Genomic DNA, 21,453 nt, shown 5'->3' on the forward strand with positions numbered 1-21,453 from the left:
GGATGACTGGGGCGGGAGGCAAGCCTGGCATGGCCAGAAGTACAGTCTGCAGGTCGCGGTGGAATGAGGAGCCAGAAGAGGCCATACATCTTCCATGCAAGGTGAAATCTGAAACCAGCACCTTGTGTAGTGCCACCCAGAGTCCCCACCTGATCAGCCCCTGGCCCCAGGTCCATATTACAACTACTTGACTAAAGAACAGCTTTATTGGTGACCCGAAGGAACCAAGGTCACTCCCAGGCAGTGTCAGCCTGTAAGGCCTTCTCCGGGCAGGAAAGTTGATCACATAATAATTCATGGGACTTCCCGACAAGAGGTCAGAGCTCCACTCCTAATTTTAAGAAAATTCCAAATCCTGATTTCAGAGTCAGTAAAAAGAAGGTCAGAGGCTAGAATCCTGACAAGTATCGGTGCCTCTGCCTATGGGGGCTGAGGAGGCTGGCCGAGTTGTTCAGCAACATCCATGGGGCTGAACAGATGAGGTAGAGGCCAGAGAGGCCACAGGAAGTCTCCCCAAGACAAGTTTCCAAGAGACTTCACACTTGTGCAGGGCGTAGAACCCGGCCCTGAGATTGCACTTCGGGTCTGACGGGTAGAAGACGCCCCCACCTACTGGCCCTCAGCACGTGGAACCTCCGTGGCCTGGGCTCAGTGGTGCTGCCACAGCCTGTCACACGTCCCAGCTCCTCACTGCTGGGGCGTCCCCAGCTTCCTGATAGGATACAGGTACCACATCACCACCCCGGAAGGGTTGATGATCAATGTGAAGTTGGTTTTATCCCGGAGGCCACTGATGATGTCACCCGTGTAGACGTTCTGGGCCTGCAGGGGGGAGCACAGCACTATGCCACCCTAAGAATGGCTGCACAGGGACAACCCCCCCCGCCCCCCACTCCAGGGGATGTAAGAGCCTGCACTTTGGCCTGTGTTGACCCTCCAGTATGCCCTACAGAAGTGGGAGCCCGAGTCCCCATGACTTCCCCTCTGGCAAAGCCAACAGATGCCCAAGTACTGGCAGTGGTGAGGGCCCAGCCCACCAAGAACCTGAGACATGTGCCAGCAAGACTGCAGAGGGGAAACACGCGGCCTCGGGGGCTGACGGGACTCATTTACACACGGTGGTTCATTTGTGTAGCTTGAAAACACCAGTGCAGAGCACAGCACCAGCCAGAGGACCCAAGGCCCACGGCTTAGGGGACGGTGTGTGAGTGAAGGGGCCCCCGTATGAGTAGGACCCAGCAACACCCTCAGGGAAACCCAAAGCGCTGCAGGTAGCAGGGCACTCACCTCATACACCTTGGAGCTGGTGAAGTTCAGCCGGGCGAGGGAGGTCCGGTAGGGATACGGCATATCTGTCCTGCGGCTGAAGAAGACTATAGCACTGGCCTCACTGGCCAGGGGCCGCATGTACACCTCAATGTGGGATTTCTCCTGGCGCAGAACATGGCTACTGGCTGGGGTCCCTGCTCAGCAGGCCCTGAAGCTCCCTTCCCAACCCGCCCTTGAGCTCTGTGGGTCTCGCCAGCCCACAGTTCCATGTCAGGCAGAAGCTTGGAGGGGCAACCACAGCCCTCCAGCACACAACTCATCTTAACTCCACCTTCCATCCTTCCTTCCCTGACTCAGCAGATGCTCCCCGACACTTACTCTGTGCCAGGCCCCACGCCAGGACACAGATAAATGCTGCATGAGGTCCCGCCTCAGAGAGCTTACAGGATAACAGGAGAGACAGACATGGACAGCCCCTGGCACTGGACTGGAGGGCACCGTCCAGTTAGAACGATGAGCTCTGCCCTGAGCAGCCAGGAGGGTGAAGCCACAGCCTCCAGAAGGCCCCTGGGCCTGGCTCCACCATCCGCCCCTCTGGCAGGATTAGTTATCGCCTCTGGGCATCACCAGTTCAGCAGGTGCTTTCTATATTGGTGTAGATTTCCTTTTACTAGAGAGGCAAGGATCTGGGCAACGAGCACAAGCTTTGAGGTGACACTATCGGCATCTAGTCCTGTTGTACCACTTACCAATTGTGTGGCCTTGGTATAAAGTTACTGAGACTCTTCAAGTCTAAGTTTCCTCATTTGTAAAACAGGGAAGGAGCATCGACCTTCTGAGAAAATGTATCTAGAATGTCTAGCACACACTAGGTGCTCAACAACTAGTCTACACTAGTACTAGTAGTAGTTGTACTCCATGGCTCAAACAACTCCTAAACTCTGAAGGCAAGCCCTATTTCTCTGCCAGCCATCACAGACTTGTGCAGAAGTTTTGTAGTTCCAAACCGAGGGGCCACACTGATCCCTTGTGCATGTGTGGTGATGTCTCCCTTCCCCAAATCCCACAAGCTGTCCTGCCCTGGCCCTGCTCTTACCCAGGCAAGTGAGGGACAGTCGAAGCAGCTCCCAGTAGAGACTTCGACTGAATGCAACTAGGAGGGATTGAGTGGATTTCAGAGGCCCAGTCCCGACCCCTGAACCTCTGGCCTGCAGACTTGTTTCCAGGGGAGCCCAGTCTCTCAGCCTCCCTTCCTTGCTCCCACACCCCCAGTACCTTGAGAATCCTGCGTCCTTGGATGCCTAAGGGATCCTGGTTGATTTTGATCATGAGTGGATTCTGCAGAATGTCCATGTTCTGGGCGGAGATGGTACGCAGGTCCGTGGACATGAAGAGGGGGGCCGCCAGCACCGTCCACAGGGCCATCTGGGCCCGGGCTTGCTCGAAGCTGAGGCCAAAGTTCCCAATGAGCAACTGGGGGCAGAAAAGAGGATTGCTAAGCTCTGCCCTCTTTAGGGCGGTGGGCGTGGGGACCAACCCTAAACTTGTAGCAAAAGAAGACAGAGATGGGGGAGGATGGCCAGGTGCGGGCCCTGGTTCTGCAAACACCATTCCCCAGCAGCGTGGCCTTGGGGTGGGTCAAGTCACTTTTCAGAGCCTCAGGTTTTTTCTTCCATCAAGAATATGCGGGTGATAATATGCTCTGACCATGTCACAGGTTGTTCAGAGGATCCAATGGATCCTGTTGCCAAAAGCGTTTATAAACTGGAATATGCAAGTCAAGAAATACAGCCAGGATGGTAGTAAACCAGACCCGGACAGAGTCTCTGCTCCTGCCACTAGCCACCCACCTGCCCTAACGACAGCTGACTACACCAACGGACACTCCTGTCCTCAGCGCAACCAATACACCAACAGGACACAAACGATTACTGCCAACTCAACACTCTTGTGTACTTAGTGACACCAATTTAACTAAGCACTGTATATGTGCCAAACCATGCCAGACATTTAAAGGGTCATCCTTCTGGGGACTTCCCTGGTGGTCCAGCAGTTAGGACTCCTCGCTCCCACTGCAGGGGGAGTGGGTTTGATCCCTGGTCAGGGAACTAAGATCCCACATGCCATGTGGCATGGCCAAAAAATAAAATAATTTTTAAAAAAGGACTTGGCCCTGGGCCTGGTGCCTAATAGGTCAATGAAGGTCAGCTCCCCTCCAGCCCCAGGGAGCTGAGTCCTGTTTGCAACATCAGCCATGTGCTGGCCTAAAAAAAAAAATAAAACAAAAAAAAAGGGTCATCCTTTTAACCCTCAAAACAACCCTATATATATAGCAGCTGCTATTATTATTTCCATTTTCCAATTGACAAAGCTGAGTCACAGAAAAAAATTAAGTCACGTGCCCAAGGTAAGTGGCAGAGCTGGAGCTGGAACTCTAAAGCAGGTCAATTTCTGTTTCTCCAGGCACCTCTCCATCTGGCCTAGTATTTGTAATTATTATAATCATCACTGACGGTAAATACTCGTTGACTAAAGAGATAGCTATAAAACTGTAAGATAAATTGCAAAGAAATTTAAGTGATCAGGGCTATGAGTGAGGTAGGTATGAGAGGCCAGTTCTGCCTGTGGAGGGTAACAATACAGAGCATTGAGAGAGGGGTCAGAGGCAGACCTGGCAAAGAGTCTAGGGAAGGGTGGCAAGAGAGTGTGGACTATCTGTGATCTTTACCCTAAGCAGGAATAAGGTCTCACACAAGAGTCACTACAGATCAAGTTCTCAAGTTTCAAGACACATCAGAACTGCCTGGGAAGACTTAACAATGGGCATTCCCAGGCCCTCTCTGAACATTCTGATCCAAGAGGTGGGGTGGGGCCCTGGGAACAGAACTGTAAGCCCCCAAGGCAAGTCCAGCACGGCTGGTTCAAGGACACGTTTCTGATATGCTGGTCTAGAACCTGGCAGTCAGCATCCAGGAAGACAGCATAGGGCAGTGGGCCTTGGGCCATCCCCCTCCATGCTGGTACCATGTCTGGGTCGTTCCAGTGCCCAGGGCCTGCCACCGGCTGCAGAATGTCCTGGTGGGTCACAAACCAGTCCAGGATGGAGAGCACGCTGCTCCAGGAGTCCTGGATGTCGTCATAGTTGCGCCAGAGGTTGCAGATGTCCGCCAGCAGAGTGTAGTTCACCTGGATTTGGGGGGAAGGCAGAGTCCAACACCAGAGTCACACTCTGCTGCCTAGAGCCCTGCAAAGGGGCTGGGGAGCCTCAGCAGGAGACATAGAGGGTAGGGAAGGGAGAAGAGAACAGACCTTGAGCGTGTTGAGGATGAGGAAGGCCTCAGAGGGAGTGGCCCTGCTCTGGAGCTGCCCGGCCTCTCCTCCATGCGTGCTAGTGCCAGGAGCCGACCCCTCCCTCTCACGCCAGCTGGGGCCAAGCCCAGGGTATGGACCCAGGCTGGCATACCATAACCTTCCCTACCACACACCCACCCCCGTGTTCTCTCAGTGAGTCCCACCCTCTGCCAGGGTTCTCCCTCGGGTCTGCAAGTCTGATTCCACCCTTTCTAGCACCCTACATGCTGAAGGGTCCCTGGTGAGATGCCCACGAGGCCTTTCAGAGGCCAGGCCCCACCTGCCTGGCCTCACCAGCCTTCTGGATCTCCTAGCCCACTCGGCAAAACCCAGGATTCTGACTGCTTGTTGGGTGCTGTGTCAGCACATAACATATGGTTCCCATGCCTTGGATACCCATCCCTTCAGCCCACCTGACAAGTGTCTCCTCTAAGACCCTGGGCTAGCTCAGGCCCCCTCAGGTACTTATGACCCTTTCCTAGACCTACAAATCAGCATGTGAGCAACTATGATGAGAGGAGCCCTGACTGCATAGAAGGCAAGGAGGCCTGGGTATGAGGGGCATTGCCAGGTGGGTTCACAGAATGGCTTACCTTTGGGGGGAGGCCCCCTTCGTAGGCTGGCCAACTGCAGGAGAAGGCGATGGGGCGGCCTGTGGCATTCAGGGCAGCAGCCATCTTGGGGTACCCTGGAGAAGTCCAACCCTCACATTTTAGGATGAAGAGACACAAGATGAAATCTGGGGCCTCAGCCCAAACCTCCCACCAAATGGGAGGAAACTACGGTTCAAGGAGGTGCTTCCCTGTACCCAGAGCTGCAAACACTTCCCAGGTAGGGGCATGGTACCAACCCATCTTTAGGGAGCCTGGGAGCCAAGATCCCCCTAGGCCCTGGGTGAGGGGAATTGGGAAATGCTATCCGCTAGGGGCCATACAGACAGATGAGCACTGTGGGGCCTTCCATGGCCACCCCTCCCTGTCTACCTAATGGCCCCCAGCCAGCTGTGGGACCCACCCTCGGCCCGTTCCTCGGGGGTTGAGAAGCAGCCATCCAGCTTCAGCATGTCCACCTTCCACTTCGCGAAGGTTTGAGCATCCTGGACCACCTTGTCTAGCGTGGTGCCTGGGTAACCCATGCAGGTGAAGTTGCCCATGTCCGCGTAGATGCCCAGTTTCAGGCCCAGGGAATGAGCCTGTGGGGGGTTGACAACACACTGGGCTCAGGCAGCACCTCAAGGAGCCACGTCCCAGGCACATCTGACCAGGCCCCATTAAAACCTTCAATGATGGGACTTCCCTGGTGACGCAATGGTTAAGAATCTGCCTGCCAATGCAGGGACACAGGTTCGAGCCCTGGTCCGGGAAGATCCCACATGCCATGGAGCAACTCAGCCCATGCGCCACAACTACTGAGCCCGCATGCCACAACTACTGAAGCTCATGAGCCTAGAGCCCGTGCTCTGCAACAAGAGAAGCCACCACGATGAGAAGCCTGCACACCCAACAGAGAGTAGCCCCCGCTCACTACAACTAGAGAAAGCCTGCGCACAGCAATGAAGACCCAATGCAGCCAAAAATAAATTAATTAATTTTAAAGATATAATAAATAAATAAATAAAAACCTTCAATGACTTCCTAAAGCCCAAAGGAAAGGGTCTCAGCTTGCTGGCCTGGCCTCTGCCAACCATGATACTTCCCCTCCCTCCAACACACACACCTTGCATGGGCTGTTTCTGGCCTCTAGGCATTTGTTTCTGCCATTCCCTTGAATGCCATCTCTCCAGTATCAGCTCAAGAATTGCTTCCTCTGGAGAACCTTCCTGAAATCCCAGGCTGAATAAGATGTCCTTCCTTGCTCTCACCCACTACAGTGGGTCAAAACTACCTGTCCATGTATCTATTTCCTCCACCAGACTGTGAGTTCTCAAGCAGGGATTACAGAAATGAGCCCTAAGTAGGATGGGGTGGAAAGAGCGTTCTGGCCCACAGGCCAAGGGGCAGGGCTGGGGTGGGGCTCACGTAGTCAGCCAGGAAGGCCATGCCGTTGGGGAAGCGCTTGGGATCAGGCACCAGGTTGCCTTTGGCATCACGTCCACCAATCCAGCAGTCATCGATGTTAAGGTATTCGTAGCCCAGGTCCCGCCATCCATCCTGTGCCAGCCGGTCAGCCATCTCCATGAAGAGCCGCTCACTGGCGAGGGGTAGGGGACAGGGCTGCTCAGTGGCCCAGCACTGGCCTAACCTTAACCCCACCCCCCGTTCCTCAGAGCTTTTCAAACTTCTTAGATGCTCTGAGTGTGAATCCAGCCTACAAGTACCATGGCCTTGCTGTCAGCCGAGGACTAAGCCAGGTAACAAGTGTGAGGGGTACCAAGGATTATGTCATGAGCCATGAGCAGGGTGGAGCAAGAGGAGTGACGGGGCCCCCAAGCCAAGAAGCAGAACCGGGCCAATGGGAAGCATGCGGGGTCCGGCCTGGCCCTTAACTGTTACCTTCTTTCCATTATCTCAGCGGCTGCGTCCACCACAGGGTCCCTGCCCCACAGGCCTGAGGTCACCACAGAGGCCCCAAGCTGGTCATGAAGCTGAGTGTCAGAGGTCTCAAAAGTCACCTCTGGTTGCTTTCTCTCTGGGATGGGGGGCTCTAACCCTGCCCTCTTTCCTAGCTGACCCCCACTCGCTGCTCCCACTCTGTGAGGGCCCTAGGCAAGCCTGTTGGGTGGTGCCGACCTTACTCACCTGATGCAGTTCTTTGGGTCCTCGTTACAGTCAGTGTTGCAGCGGAAGCGTTCCCAGGCCAGCCAGCCCATGGGTGGCTTCCGCAGGAGCCCGTTCTCCAGAACCAGCACCTGGGCCACCAAGGCCAGCAAGAGCACTGCAGGGGGTTGGAAGGATAACTGTGAGTGGCTCCTATAGCTCCAGCCCTCACCCCACCCCACCCACGTGCTGCCCAGCCCTGCAGAGGCTGCTGGCCTGCACATTAGGGGAACTAGACTCTCGCGTTTAAGGTGGAATGGGCTCTTCCTGCAACTCCTGGCTCCAGGAGTGCTGTGAGTGGGTGGATGGTGCCTGGGGTGGGGCAACGTGTTTGAGGCCCGGATTCCCACTTTGCTGTTACCACAGCAGTGCTGGAATTATCAAAAACTAACACCCTGAGGTCATATCCCTTCTACACCCTGACCAGCTCCCCCCACTCCATTCACACAGAACTTGACAGTACAGTGTAGCCAGACTCCAGGTCTCCTGAGTCCCATCCAGGGCTCTCTGTTCTCCACCGACACCCAAGAGGCTTCAGAAGGGCTTAAGAGGCCAGCCGGTTGGACCTGCACCCAACCAGCTCACTTTCCCTCTAGGGCCTCAGTTTCTTTATCTGCAAGATGGAATCACTGTACTGACTTTACAGGGCTGTTCTTATTACATGTTGATGTTAATAAGATAGGGCCTCTGTGCTTTGGGGTAGAGGGGGTGCGCAAGGAAGAGGCCTCTTTGGAGGGGAACTGATTCCTAGGTGGGGAGCACTTCCTCCTTTCCAGGCCCACTTCCAGGAATGAGAGGAACATGTCTCCCCACATACCCACATCAGGGAAGGAGGCCCAGACACCACAGGACTGGAACTTCCTCCAGGTAGCTCCCACCCCCAACTGGTCACCTACCCTCCCAAAGCCACCCCCATCCGTGTAGGTACCTGTCTTCAGCAACATCGCTCTGGACTCAGCGTCTCGGGACCTGACCAGATCTGCCCTGCTTTTACCAGCTCTATATGTTGGGCTCTGGAAGCTAAGAAACGTTAGAAAAGCACTGGCGTCACTACTGCCTGGCTAGCCCTGCCGCCCTTAACCTTGGGTGTGGATCCCACACTGGGTCCCCAAGCCCTGTCACCGCTCCCCCCCTCTACCCCAGCCATCACTTCCCCGAGCCTGGGTTCTTCCTGAGGAAATACTAAACAAGGTATCTTGGACGTTAGACCGCACCCCTTCTGCGCTGCTGGGAACCCCGAGCGCCCAAGGGCTGCCCTCTGCCAGACTGGGGTCAGAGAGAGGCAGCGACAGGCTCGAGGACGCCCAGGAAGAACGGAAGCGGCGGGCCGGGACCAGGCTCCGTATTCCCTCCAGGTCTGGGTTGCCGCCCCCCGTCCCCAAAGACCGCAGGCCTAGCGGCCCACCACGGGGACCCCAACCAGAGTCGTCCACATTTGACACTCACCCCTTCCAAGCCGCCTGCTTCGGTCTCGGGAACCAGCCACCACCGCAGTCACCTGATTCGCTTCCGGCGTTCGAGAGGGGCGGGGCCTCACTGCGCCTAACCTTCCCCGGAGGACCTAACAGAATCCCCCTAGCAACGCCCTGCCCCGCCCTCTACCGGCCCAGTAAGCCCTCGGAACATCCCCAAGCCCCACCTCCTTCGATCTCCGGCTCTGCGCGCCCCCGAGGCAGGCACGAGCCAACTGCGGCTTCAGGTGAAGCTAGTCCTTTCACCTCTGCTGGGTTCCCTGAAGGCGAGGATAGTGCATAGATGATGCTCGATAAAGAGCTGTGGCGTGAATACCTGCTGGGGGCTTTTTTAAGGAAAAATGGGAGAATGCCCTGAAGCAGGGCCCGTAGTAAGCCGCTCAAAAACAGTAGTGGCAGATGAATAGGCACCACGAGGAGGATGGGTGGGAGAAAGCAAACCAGGTGGAGGACACAGTTCCTTCAAAGCCAGGAGACTCTCCTTCCTTACCTAATACTCGGACCACCCATTATTCTTATCCAGGCACTTTGCATATTCCTTCCTCTTTCATTCATCAAATACTTATTGAGCAACCGCTAGGTACCAAGCACTTTATTCTTGGTACCTTCACTTGGATGATCACTGGGCATCTCAAACATAACTGGCCCCAGACACCTGCCACTTCCATGTCTCAGGTAATGGCAACTCTCCTTCCAGGTGCTCAGGCCAAACCGCTGGAGTCCTCCTTGCCTCCTCTTTCCCTCACTCCCTACATCCAACCTCTCTGCAAACCTTGCACTCTCTACCTTCAAAACCCATCCTGAATCTGGCCACCTCTCTCTACTCTCCCAGCCCCCATCACATCTTGCCTGTATTACTCCAGCAGCCTCCTCACCGGTCTGCTTCCACCCACATTTATCCTCTCCTTAGCAGCCAGAGAAATCCTGTAAAACAGGGGTCCTCAACCCTCGGGCCGCGGACCGGTATCGGTCTACGGGCTGTTAGGAACCAGGACGCACAGCAGGAGGTGAGCGGCGGTCAAGCATGAGGCTTCATCTGCCGCTCCCCGCTCCCCGTCGCTCGCATCACCGCCTGACCAGCCCCCCACCGCCCCCGCTCCCCACTTCCGTGGATAAATTGTCTTCCACGAAACTGGTCCCTGGTGACAAAAAGGTTGGGGACCGCTGCTTTAAAACATAGCTCAAGACCGTGGTCATTTCAGCCTGGAGTAACAGCCCTCACAGGTTTACAGAGCCCCAGGCCACACATTCTGACCCCACCTCCTGCTGCTCCTCCCTGCCCCCCTCCCCCCCCCCTTGCAGTTCCTCAAACACAACAGGCCTCTGGGCCGTTGCACTAGCTGTTCCATCTGCCTGGAATACTCTTCCTCCAGATTTTCGCACGACTGGCTCCCTCATTTCCTTCAAGTATTTCCCAAATGTCACCTTCTCAGTGAGCCCTACCTTGACCATTCTTTTGAAAATTGCAACCGCCCTACTGCCCCAACTCCCAGTCTCCTTGCCCCTGCTCTATATTTTCCACAAAATTTATTGCCTTCTAGCACATTTATTATGGGTGCTATTACTTTTTAAAAATTTATTTATTTTATTTTTCGGCTGCCTTGGGTCTTCCTTGCTGTGGGCGAGCTTTCTCTAGTTGTGTCGAGCGGGGGCTACTCTTCATTGTGGTGCACGGGCTTCTCATTTCGGTGGCTTCTCTTGCTGCAGAGCATGGGCTCTAGGCGCGCAGGCTTCAATAGTTGTGGCTCGCGGGCTCAGTAGTTGTGGCACACTGGCTTAGTTGCTCTGCGGCATGTGGGATCTTCCCCGACCAGGGCTCAAACCCATGTCCCCTGCATTGGCAGGTGGATTCTTAACCACTGCGCCACCAGGGAAGCCCATGGTTTCTATTATTAACTGAATAAAAGTTAATGGGGGAGACATAATAAACAGGAAATAGAAGCCTGAGCGTAGGGAAGCTTTTCTTATAAGTGGTTAGTGCTATAATGAAAATACAACCCAGGGATGTGACAGAGACCTGCAGGTAGGCTACTTTCTCAAGGCCAGGGAGGGGACATTTGAGCTGAGACCTAAATGATGTGAAGGAGCCCTGAGGACTTAGAGCCGAGGGGCAGGCTTGAGAAGGAAGCGCATTCTAGGCTGCAGGAACTGCAAGGGCAGAACTGACGTGGGGACCAGCAAATTCATGGGCAGGTGTTCTGAGCTCACCGGCTTCCAGGGCTGCTGGGAAACCCTAGCCTCCTGCGTTTGGTTGTGCACTCCTGCAACCTTCACTGCAGGCCTAGCTGTCGACTGACTCCAGGCAGAGTCTGGGCGCTGAAGTTGCGTTTCAGGCCGGCGGGAGTGGCGGAAGCAGAAATGGATAATCCCCAGAAGCAGAGGTCCGGGCGACGCCAGGTGCCGGGTTGGGTGGCTGGGAAGCTGGGCCGGGCCTCGCGGGCTGGATAGGAGCCCGCCCAGAGGAGGCGTCTGGGCCGAGGCCGTCCCAGGCTTGGCTCTGCGGGAGAAGTGGGCCGGGCGGGGAGAGGGGGACTGGAGGGGGAAAGGGAAGGTCTCTGAGTTCTCTGGGAGGTGGACTGGGTCCAAGGCCCCCGGACGGCCAGAGGTGGGACTCTGCGTTCGAGGCCTCCCGCCACTGACCAGCACTGTGGCTCAGGCGGGTCACGGCCTGTCGGGCCTCAGTTTCCCTCGGGCATGGATCGCGGGACGGCTTCGCGGATCGCGAGGCCTAGTGAGTCGTGGGCGGGGAGGGGCGGGGGCGGTAACTCGAGCCGCCCAAGCGGGGTCTTTCGGCTCCCGTGGCCAAGTTAGCGGCCCGGGCGGAGGCGTGGGGTCCCGAGCCGGAATCGCCCCTGGCCGCGGCCGCAACCCACCCCGCGGGTCGTCCTCCTGGGCTTCGGGGGCGCGGAGGTGAGAGCGGGCCCGGCGGGCTCGGGAGGCGGCGGCCTCCGGGAGGGCGTGGCCCGCGGGGACGTGGCGGGACAGCTCCGTGTGCGATAGGGAAACCGAGGCGGCCGCCGCACCCGGCGTTTGCGGCGCTCGCCGGGGAGTTCCGGTGAGGCGACCCTGTTTCAGGGCGACAGCGGGTTAGGGGCTCCCAGCGGTGGCCACCGGCCAGGGAGTCCCACGCCCCAGCCCGCCGCTCCTCTAACAAAAGAATTCAGAAAAACGCGGTGCACCGGCTTCCCGCCGGGGTTGAAGTCCGGGCCTCGCATCCCTGGAGTGGGGAGGTGGGTGGAAGACGCCTGTCCCCGTGAGGGGGTGCGGAGACAGTTCGGTGGGCTCCGGATCCCCTCTCCGCGCCCCGGAGCTGAGGCCACTCCTCGAGGAAACATCTGTGTTCTCCCCCACCCCACCCCCGCTTCTCCTCGACCACCATCGGAGAATGGCCCTTCCCCATCTCAGGACCCTGCTTGCTTCTCTCCATAGCCCTTTGTCAAGACCGGTCCTTACGTTATTTATTATTTAATTAATTTAAAAATTCACTAATTATTATTTATTTTTGTCTTTTTTTTACAGCGTGTCTCCCCGCTGAAATGTAGGCTCCAGGAGGGAGGGACTTTGTTTTGTCCACTGTTGTAGTCACAGTTATTTTAACAAATAGTTTCGGAGGGCCTTCCCAAGCCCTGCAAAGGGCTGGATATTGGGGGTTACACTGGGAGACATTCTGGGGCTGGGGACAGCGGTGTAAACACAAAGGAAATCATTGCGGGATGAAAACAGAAGTGAGGGGGTTGCTGGTTGGGTCACCTTAGATCAGAGCACCTTCGTGATCAGTACCACCTTAGACATAGTGATCAGGACAGGCCTCTCAGATTAGCTTACTTGAAGACCACAACTAAACTGTGACAGGTGCTAGAAGGGAAAAGCAAGAAGCCATGAGGGCATTTAACTCTGACCTAGCATTAGAGGGCAGGGCAGTGAGGTCTAAACAGTGATGGTCAGGACAATGGGACTCAGCTCCTTAAATTGCCCGTAAGTTCAGGGCCTGGGTGGTCCCGTGGTGGTTGGGGGGGCGATTATCAGGGTTCAGGGAAGGCTTCCTGGAGGAGGTGGTGGTTTCATTTGGCCCCAAAGCCTGAGTAGGAGTTTTCATCCTTTAGGATGGGTTGACTGGCTTTGAGAATTCTTTTGCAGGTGTCCCAGAAACCACGTGGTCAAAGGGCTGAGCCGTGTGGCCAGACAAGAGAGGCCCCTGCCTTTGCCCAGTGAGCTCTGCTGGTAAGTGGGTCATTGCCAAGACTTGCTCCCAAAGGGTGGGAGTGAATCAGGAGACCAAGCTCCGCTTCTCACTGGCCGTGTGACCATGGGCAGTTCACCTTCACTGTCCTGACCTCAGTTTTCTGTGAGTCAGGAGGACAGTTGGATGAGATGCCACTTGTGACCTGTGGGGCACCAACGTTCAGTGGTTGAGGTTGATCCTACTCAGCCGTGCCCTGTGTTTGTACTTCGCTCTTATTTACTGAGCTGGTCCTTGTCTGAACCCACAATGATGGAGGAATGAGGCAGGCCTGCCCCACCCCAGCCCTATCTGGCCCCGAAGGCTACTAAAGGACAGCTGTGCCATTAACAAATGAGAGGCCAGCAGGGGTCCACAGGGCTCACAGAAACCCTGGATGTTTGGCTTCAGGGTTGGAGCTAAGGGGCCCTCAGATTAGGGGATGGTTTAAGCACAATGGTTTTTATGAGTTTGGGGTCCATTTCAGCTCAGCTGATGCCTTTTCCTTTGGGTTTTAAACAGCTCTGTCAAAGCCCTGCCATACCTCCTGGTCTGATACAATCACATTATCCTTTTCTCTGAGTCCTCTGATGTCCAGTTTTTTTGCATGATCCTCACAATAGCCCTTTGAGAGAAAAGGCAGGGGAGACTAGCCCATTTCACAGATGAAGACACTGAGAGCCTCAGGGCACAGCAAGTGAGAAGAGCCCACAGGCCTGGGGCCCAGGTCTCTCCAGAGCCAGTGCTCTTTTTCCCACAGGGGCACAAGGACTGCCTCCCTCTGATCTGTGTCTGCCTCTCTCACCTCACAGTTCTTACGCGAGCCATGAAGCTGAACGAGAGGAGTGTGGCCCACTACGCCCTGAGCGACTCCCCAGCAGACCACGCAGGCTTCCTGCGCACTTGGGGGGGCGCAGGGACTCCACCCACCCCCAGTGGCACTGGCCGAAGGTGCTGGTTTGTCCTTAAAGGCAACCTGCTGTTCTCCTTTGAGAGTCGAGAGGGCCGGGCCCCACTGAGCCTAGTGGTCCTGGAGGGCTGCACAGTGGAGTTGGCCGAGGCTCCCGTGCCTGAAGAGTTTGCCTTTGCCATCCGCTTCGACGCCCCTGGAGTGCGCCCACACCTGCTCGCGGCAGATGGGCCAGCTGCCCAGGAGGCCTGGGTGAAGGCACTGTCCAGGGCAAGCTTTGGCTACATGCGCCTGGTGGTGCGTGAGCTGGAGAGCCAGTTGCGTGATGCCCGCCACAGCCTGGACCTGCATCGCCACTCATCCTGGAAGGCCATTCCCAGCCGCTGTAAGCCCCAGGCTTCTGACTACTGGTCTCCTGGCCTGGAGAATGGTTACTCCCTCTCCAGAGATTGCAGCCCTATGGCCTTGGTGGAAGAAGGGGGCAGCAGGCCAGCAGGGCGGGGCTTGGCCGAGTGGGAGTTGCAGGGCCCTGCCAGCCTCCTCCTAGGCAGGGGGCAGAGCCCCGTGTCCCCTGAGACTTCCTGCTTCTCTACTCTACATGACTGGTATGGCCAGGAGATTATGGAGCTGAGGCGGGTGTGGCTGCAGAGTGCCCAGGGGAGCCAGCCAGAATGTGAGGAACGGGATAGGCCCTGAGCCTGGGCCCTTCGGGTTCAGCCCTTGTCCTGCTGGTCAGGACACCAGGGCCAGTGCTTTTTCAAGAGTTTAATGTTTACTGGTTTCTGAAGTTGCTGTTGGATGTGAGTTCTCCCCTTCCTATTTTTTAGGCTTGCTCCAGGTTCCAAATCCACCCTCACGCCTAGAGGGGACTGAGGAATCATTAACTTTCAACCCCTTTATTTCCTGAGGGCCAGAGAGGAGAGGTAGCTTGCTCAGCAGCCACAGACCTAGGTCTCCTGACTGCCCCTGTCTTAGGGGATGTTAATGAAATGGAGGAAGTGGGGAATATTACATGACCACAGGCCACTCTGCCTTTCACCTACACACGATTCTACAGACACAATTTCCAACATGGGGAATCTTGTATAAATACCAGAAGTTGGCTGCAGTGTTGGCTTGAGGGACTGGTATTGTCAGAAAAAGTGGATTTACTGTGCTATGGGGCTTTCTGGAGCCCGGCTCATCCTGAGTGATGAGAAGATTGGGCATGGGACCCCCACTCTGCAATTTGGACAGGACTCTTTGGAGGGAGAGGGCACTTGGCCAGTCAAGAGGGATTTATCCTGCTCCGGAAGTGTTAGGGCCCCATCTTCTTTCCCTGGCTGCCCTGTCAACAGATGGTGCTTGGTCATTGCCCCAGGAGGGCCAGTAGCTTTTATATGTCAGCAGAAATCCTTCCTGTACTGTGTCCTCAGCTGCCAAGTGGGAAGCTGAAGTGGGGAGGCAGTGAGGATCCCTGGGAAAGCCAGTTTCTTACTTTGGTGTTCAGTCCTGGGCCTCTAGGAGCTTGGGCACAGGCTTCCTGGCACGCTGTGATAAACTCTTCTCTCTTGGCTGGACCCCCAGAGAGATGCTCCTCATCCTGAAACCCCCTAGGAACTCGGGCATAGTCTTGCTTGGCACCCAGTGTGTGCCTGCCAAGATCCTCTTGTTCCTACTCTCACCAGCATGGTGCCAAGCATTTGCTTTATCGATTGTTCTGAGAGGAAAAGTGGCTGGTTGGACAGAGCCAGAGGCCAGATCAGCCTGATAGCCTAGGGGTGTGGTGGCAGTGGCTGGATGGAAGATGCAGAGCCTGGTCCAGTCATCCCCCTCCTCCGATATACACAATCTCCCCCTTCTTAGCCTCTCTCCCTTATTGGGGCCTTGGACAGCCTGAGCTAGAGGCTTCGGCTCAGAGCCTCTTAAGTCCAGGAGGCTGACATGCCGTCCAGGGTCCTGGACCAGTTCCTAGGAAGCCAGGCCTGTTTCCCAAGAATAGGGGCCACCTCCCCAGCCCTGTATGGGAGCCCCACAGCCCCGATGCGTCTTGTTTTATACACAGACACTACGGGCTTTTTGTTATCTTGCTTATTGTTACAGTGCTTTTTATACGATTAAAACATTATGGTTTTTTTATTACTTATTTTGGCTCAAGTTTACTTTAGCAATCACCTGGACAGTTTGTGTGAAAGCCTCCATTTTTCCTCTTTTCAGATATAGTTTCCATTTAGCTATACATAACATATACCTTGGCATGAAATAAAATTCCAAAATCAAGTAGCACAAGTAACAAATTTGTATTTTTAAATTGTTTTAAAAAATACAATAGTTTGAAGTTCAATTAAAGTGGTTTCTCATTTCAACAACCCCCTGCTCTGCCACGCCCTGGCGGTCCTGGGTGCGGCAACAATGACAGAAATCTGAAGGCTTCACAAGGACAACGCCAGTCAGGGGGCCCCGCCCACCAGGCCCGGAATGAGGGCTGTACCGGGCCCTTGGCGTCATCCTCCTGACGTCACCATGTGGGGCCGCTACAGGAACTAGGCGCATTGCGCAAGTCTGTGAGCTGCACCTCTCGTCTGATCCCTAAAGCCTCGCGAGGCTTCGGGCGGCGTTCCTCCTGAGAGCGGCACGGGGGCCGGGTGGTGGGGTGCAGGTTCCCGGACGAGGTGGGGGGAGCTGGGATATGGCGTCCGGAGCGAGTCGCTGGCTGGCGTTGGCACCCGTCGCATCTGGGGCTTTCCGGAGCGGGCTGAGCCTGGGGAAAGGTGGCGATGTCTCCGCCGGACGGGGCGGCTTAGTTCGGAGTCTGGTACCATCGAGGTCAGTCATCGTTACTCGCAGCGGCGCCATTTTGCCCAAACCGGTGAAAGTGAGTGTCTGCCTGGAGGCGGGGCGAAGGGGCCGAGGACAGTCATTGTGGGGAGTGTGTGCGGGCTCACGCTGATTGATAGGAGCAAAGGCCAGTCGAACGACCGCCTTAGACCGGAAGACGGATCAAGGACAAAGTTTTGCGCTGATGCGCTGCTAATTTTGACAAATGGGAAGAAATGGTCGGGTTAGATCTGGCAGTTGAGCGGGGTGCGTGGAGACAGATGGGGGGCAAGAACGGAGAAAGACGGCACTTAGCCCTAGCTCATCGTGAGGAGTGTGGTGCCCTGGCTCTCCGGAGCCACAAGACTCCGCTTTATGCATCCAGTATAGACAAGTCATGTAACCTCTCCACCATAGAGTTGATGGGATGAAAAACGAATTGTGGAATGATTTTGTAAATAAAGGGTAAGTGGGACAGACCTTATCTTTTTGCGAGTTTTGACCTAGTATTTAATTTCATGTGATTGGGTGTGCAGAGAATTATTACCATCAGTGTTTTTACAAATGAAGAATCTGGGGCCAGACTAGTGAAGCCAGTGTCCAAAGCTAGCAGCTGACTTAGGTTCCGGAACTCAGATTTCCTGCTGGTACAACTCCCACCAGATCCTATTTTTTCCCGCCACTGTGTTATCATATGCCCTCAGTACCCTTGGAGTTTTCTCAGTAAAATAGGAACAGTCCCTTATGGCAAGTAAGTTTGCTTTTTGACTCCAGCGCTGTGTGAGACTTACAAAACATTCTTTTAAAGCTAGTCTGGCCGACTGCAAGCTCACACAAGGTGAGTTCAGGGCTGTTTCACAGCAGGAAGCACGGTCATGTTGGGGAAGAGCTGCCTTTAAAGAGGCACAACTGAAGCGAAAAACAACTTTTTTTTGAAACTCCGTAAGAAGATATGAGAGGAAATGTTAAAATTTTACTGAAACTCCGCCAGTGCATTTAAATAGTTAGTCTTTTAATATAAAGACATGCTCGATTTTCAAAACATATTTCTAAAATTTAATGTAGTGAAATCAAATTTCTCAGGCATCAGGGAACCAGTTAAAGAACTGTATAGAATATCCCTTCACTGTACATGTTCATTTTTTTGTAATCTGTTTTCATGTATTTAGTAGTTTATTCAAGGAGAGCTGAACTCTATTCCCTAGTCCAGCTTGTAGTACTTTCTCACCTGTTTATGAGTATCTGCAAGTAATTAACAGGTTGTGCCCTAACTTTTAGATGTCCACGAATGCCTTGTACTTTTCTTACAAGTGCACAGTTTGATGGCCATAAAATCACTTTATCTCTTCTTGTGATTTTTTTTCTTGCTCTGAACTTTTCCAAGGACTTTAAAATCAAGTTGCTTATCATGGATCTCAGGTCCACAGGAGGGAATGCTCCTGAGAGGGCCAGGCCTTCTGTGGTCCTACTGGAGTGGGCTCTGGCGCTCACAGCCACCACTTTGACCCTCTGCAGATGTCCTTCGGCCTTCTCCGTGTGTTCTCCATTGTGATCCCCTTTCTCTATGTCGGGACGCTAATTAGCAAGAACTTTGCTGCTCTACTTGAGGAGCATGATATTTTTGTTCCAGAGGATGATGATGATGACGACTAATAGGTAAGACTTGCTTTTGATGCAACTGTGATGCAGTTTGGCCTGGTAGCAGAATCTGAACATTCGAAGCAGAAGCACAGACTTTTAATGCATTGACTCTTGGTGACTAATGTTTTTATGTCACCTTTTCCCTATGCTGGATGAAAGAAACTATCTTATTGACTTACCGATTCACTGGCGTCTCTTCCAACCAGGTTGGATCCCAGCCAGCCTTTTCTATTTGCCCTTTTATGTACACTCAATTTTCTCAACCCACAAATATTCTTGACAATTTAATATGCCTTACACACCCACCACAAACAACTTCATTTCACCAGCTCCACATTGAAATTTAGAAACTGCAGGCCCTCATCAGTGAGCTCTGGTTACCAAGCTCTGCACCAGCACAGCCTGTACACGGGCACTGCCGCCTGGTTCATACACTGCTCACAAACCCTTCCCCTGTGCCAGTTCCATCCAGCTGTCTTGTGCTGACTTCCTGTGCCCTAATGCAGCCCTAATGGCTGCATTACCGTTATAAACAAGGACCCTCCTGACTCTTTAGTCTGGCATTTAAGGCTTGCGATGATCTGGTCACACCTGTTCTTCCAGCCTTACCTTCCATATTCCCAACCACATACCTATCCCCAATATTCACTATCTCTTGAGTTACTCACTCTCTTGCCCACTCCCAGTGGCCCATTATTCCTCCCAATTGAAAGATTATTTCCCACTGCTCTCATTTCTACCAATTCTTCATTATCTTTGATGAAGTCTTTCCTCCATTTGAAAGTGACTGCTCCGTCCCCTAACTGACCAGTACCTCTTGTGACAGTCAGTATTATATGCTTAAGATATACCCTAAACTCTACTTGACCATATTCTTGCTGCAGGGAACATGTCTTTTTTTGTGTGTGTGGTACGCAGGCCTCTCACTGTTGTGGCCTCTCCCATTGCGGAGCACAGGCTCCGGACGCGCAGGCCCAGCGGCCATGGCTCACAGGCCTACCGGCTCCGCGGCATGTGGGATCTTCCCGAACCGGGACACGAACCCGTGTCCCCTGCATCAGCAGGCGGACCCTCAACCACTGCGCCACCAGGGAAGCCCTGGAACATGTCTTTTTATACCTTTAGGCCCCCAGTGCCCAGTCTCTGGTGAATGTTCAGTATATATATGAATGAATAATTGAATGTACTCAAAACTGCCTATCTCCTCCCATGTTTGGTAGAACCACTGTATGGAATTCTTTCAGTATATGGTAAGAGGACGGCTCTGTCACCCAATTGACTGCTGCTTTACTTTCTTGCAGGGCGTGGAGAAGTATAGAAAGGAGAAAGCCCTAACTTAAGAAATGGTGATGCTCGCAGCCTCTCCTCCTTCCCTATCAGCAGATGGGCCCAGGGAAAGCCCTCAGCCTCCCAACCCCAGTGAAGCCTCCTGCATGGTCTGTGACCATAGCTCAGATCCCCAGGCTCCGGGAGGTTCCTGGAGATGTGCTATCCACTGAGCATAATCAAATTGTGAATAAACATAATAAACATCAGCTCTGTATGACTGAGTGATGGCTGAAGTTTCGTAATACAAGTAGGCTCTAGTTGCAGTTTCTTCACCCTGCTGTCCTATCTGTATCAGCTGAACAAATAGGTCTTTGATTTACAACCCAGGGCCTCCAGGCCCCTATGGATCCACAAGGTAATCATGGGGACCTGGGACCAATCTATCTTCGTTATTTACGAAAGCCCAATGGCTGCACAGGCTAACTAAAGGCTCAGCTTTTGTGCTGAGTAACACTGGCTAGTTATCCCATGCAATCAGAAGAAGCTTTGATTGTTTAAAACTCCTTGAGAAATACCACTTTTTAGAATTCTTTCAAAACTTGGATTCCTTAGATGAAAAAATAATAAAGGGCAAGAGGAAACCAAATACCGTATGCTAACACATATACATGGACTCTAAAAAAAAAAAATGGTCATGAAGAACCTAGGGGCAAGACGGGAATAAAGACACAGACCTACTAGAGAATAGACTTGAGAATACGGGGAGGGGGAAGGGTAACTGGGACAAAGTGAGAGAGTGGCATGGACATATATACACTACCAAACGTAAAACAGTTAGCGGGAAGCGGCCGCATAGCACAGGGAGATCAGCTCGGTGCTTTGTGACCACCTAGAGGGGTGGGATAGGGAGGGTGGGAGGGAGACGCAAGAGGGAGGAGATATGGGGATATATGTATATGTATAGCTGATTCACTTTGTTATACAGCAGAAACTAACACACCATTGTAAAGCAATTATACTCCAATAAAGATGTTAAAAAAAACAACAAAAATAATAAAGGGGTTGCTGGTGCTGAAAAATTTAGGAATCATCAGGGTGACTGTACCTATAGATACTGAACCCCTTTCTCCAGCATTTAGACTGTCCAGGGAAGGAACAGAGAAGACTACCATCCAAAGCAAACAGATCAGGTCTTTAACCTGGGTCAAGATTTATTCTCATCGCTAGAGCCACACTCCATTTGCAAAGGGAATACTTCTGTGCGTGCACTGAACAGCTGTGTCCCCTAGCAGGATGCCTGATTGATTGACAAGTTAATTTCATCTTTAGGACCAATGCTTGTTGCGGACAGGGGGTTAGGCCTCTGAGCAGCCATTTTCTTCAGAACCCAGGGAAAAACAGCCCAGCTTGTCAGCTCTACTTCTGGGCCTCTTCGTGCTGCTCGGATCCTCCTCCAGTAGCAAGAGCTGGCTAATTTTGGATAATCTGTGCCATTACACCAAAATATCCAATCCTGGGGGCTGTAGAAACACAGCTAAGTTAACAAAGCCATCCAGCATCACACCCAGAACGGCAGTTTCTGAGCAGATGGCCTCACCATTCCTGTTTACCAACATGCAAGGCTCTGAGAAAAGAGAATCTAATTTACTGGAAACACCACACTTCAGGAGACGGGAAAGAACAGGTGGTGTGTTCAACTTGTTCAGACGAAAAGTGAGACTGCAGAAGTAGAGCTTCTCATTGGTTCACCAATGGAATTCTATCATGAAA

The 21,453-nt window shown here is 53.6% G+C and overlaps 3 protein-coding genes across 3 annotated transcripts; 2 read left to right on the forward strand and 1 right to left on the reverse strand.

Moving 5' to 3' along the window:
- Positions 1-205: 205 nt before the first annotated feature.
- NAGA (alpha-N-acetylgalactosaminidase) lies at positions 206-8,883 on the reverse strand. Its single transcript, XM_082666968.1, has 10 exons — positions 8,823-8,883; positions 8,305-8,396; positions 7,359-7,494; positions 6,639-6,810; positions 5,635-5,812; positions 5,214-5,308; positions 4,294-4,455; positions 2,545-2,742; positions 1,288-1,431; positions 206-822 (listed from the first exon to the last, which is right to left on the reverse strand). The coding sequence occupies exons 2-10, from the start codon at positions 8,318-8,320 to the stop codon at positions 688-690; spliced, it is 1,236 nt and encodes a 411-aa protein (XP_082523094.1). The 5' UTR covers positions 8,321-8,396; positions 8,823-8,883; the 3' UTR covers positions 206-687.
- A 2,508-nt stretch (positions 8,884-11,391) lies between these two features.
- On the forward strand, positions 11,392-16,149 carry PHETA2 (PH domain containing endocytic trafficking adaptor 2). Its single transcript, XM_082667047.1, has 3 exons — positions 11,392-11,579; positions 12,986-13,069; positions 13,880-16,149. The coding sequence occupies exon 3, from the start codon at positions 13,894-13,896 to the stop codon at positions 14,671-14,673; it is 780 nt and encodes a 259-aa protein (XP_082523173.1). The 5' UTR covers positions 11,392-11,579; positions 12,986-13,069; positions 13,880-13,893; the 3' UTR covers positions 14,674-16,149.
- Positions 16,150-16,326: 177 nt separating this feature from the next.
- SMDT1 (single-pass membrane protein with aspartate rich tail 1) lies at positions 16,327-19,964 on the forward strand. The gene is made up of 3 exons (XM_082665075.1): positions 16,327-16,831; positions 18,289-18,429; positions 19,716-19,964. Exons 1-2 carry the CDS (start codon positions 16,646-16,648, stop codon positions 18,424-18,426), a joined length of 324 nt encoding a protein of 107 aa, XP_082521201.1. The 5' UTR covers positions 16,327-16,645; the 3' UTR covers positions 18,427-18,429; positions 19,716-19,964.
- Positions 19,965-21,453: the final 1,489 nt, after the last annotated feature.

Source organism: Grampus griseus, assembly GCF_964374135.1.
Source record: "Grampus griseus genome assembly, chromosome: 11".
In the NCBI taxonomy this organism is placed as follows: Eukaryota; Metazoa; Chordata; class Mammalia; order Artiodactyla; family Delphinidae; genus Grampus; species Grampus griseus.

Excerpts from the sequence above, each read along its gene's own strand:
- PHETA2 (XM_082667047.1), top strand. The coding sequence starts at position 13,894 with ATGAAGCTGAACGAGAGGAGTGTGGCCCACTACGCCCTGAGCGACTCC.
- SMDT1 (XM_082665075.1), top strand. The coding sequence starts at position 16,646 with ATGGCGTCCGGAGCGAGTCGCTGGCTGGCGTTGGCACCCGTCGCATCT. Across the intron at positions 16,832-18,288 it reads TTTTGCCCAAACCGGTGAAA|ATGTCCTTCGGCCTTCTCCG; the intron begins GTGAGTGTCTGC and ends GACCCTCTGCAG.
- NAGA (XM_082666968.1), bottom strand. Across the intron at positions 5,309-5,634 it reads CCCCGAGGAACGGGCCGAGG|GGTACCCCAAGATGGCTGCT; the intron begins GTGGGTCCCACA and ends GGACTTCTCCAG. Across the intron at positions 4,456-5,213 it reads AAGGGGGCCTCCCCCCAAAG|GTGAACTACACTCTGCTGGC; the intron begins GTAAGCCATTCT and ends CCCCAAATCCAG.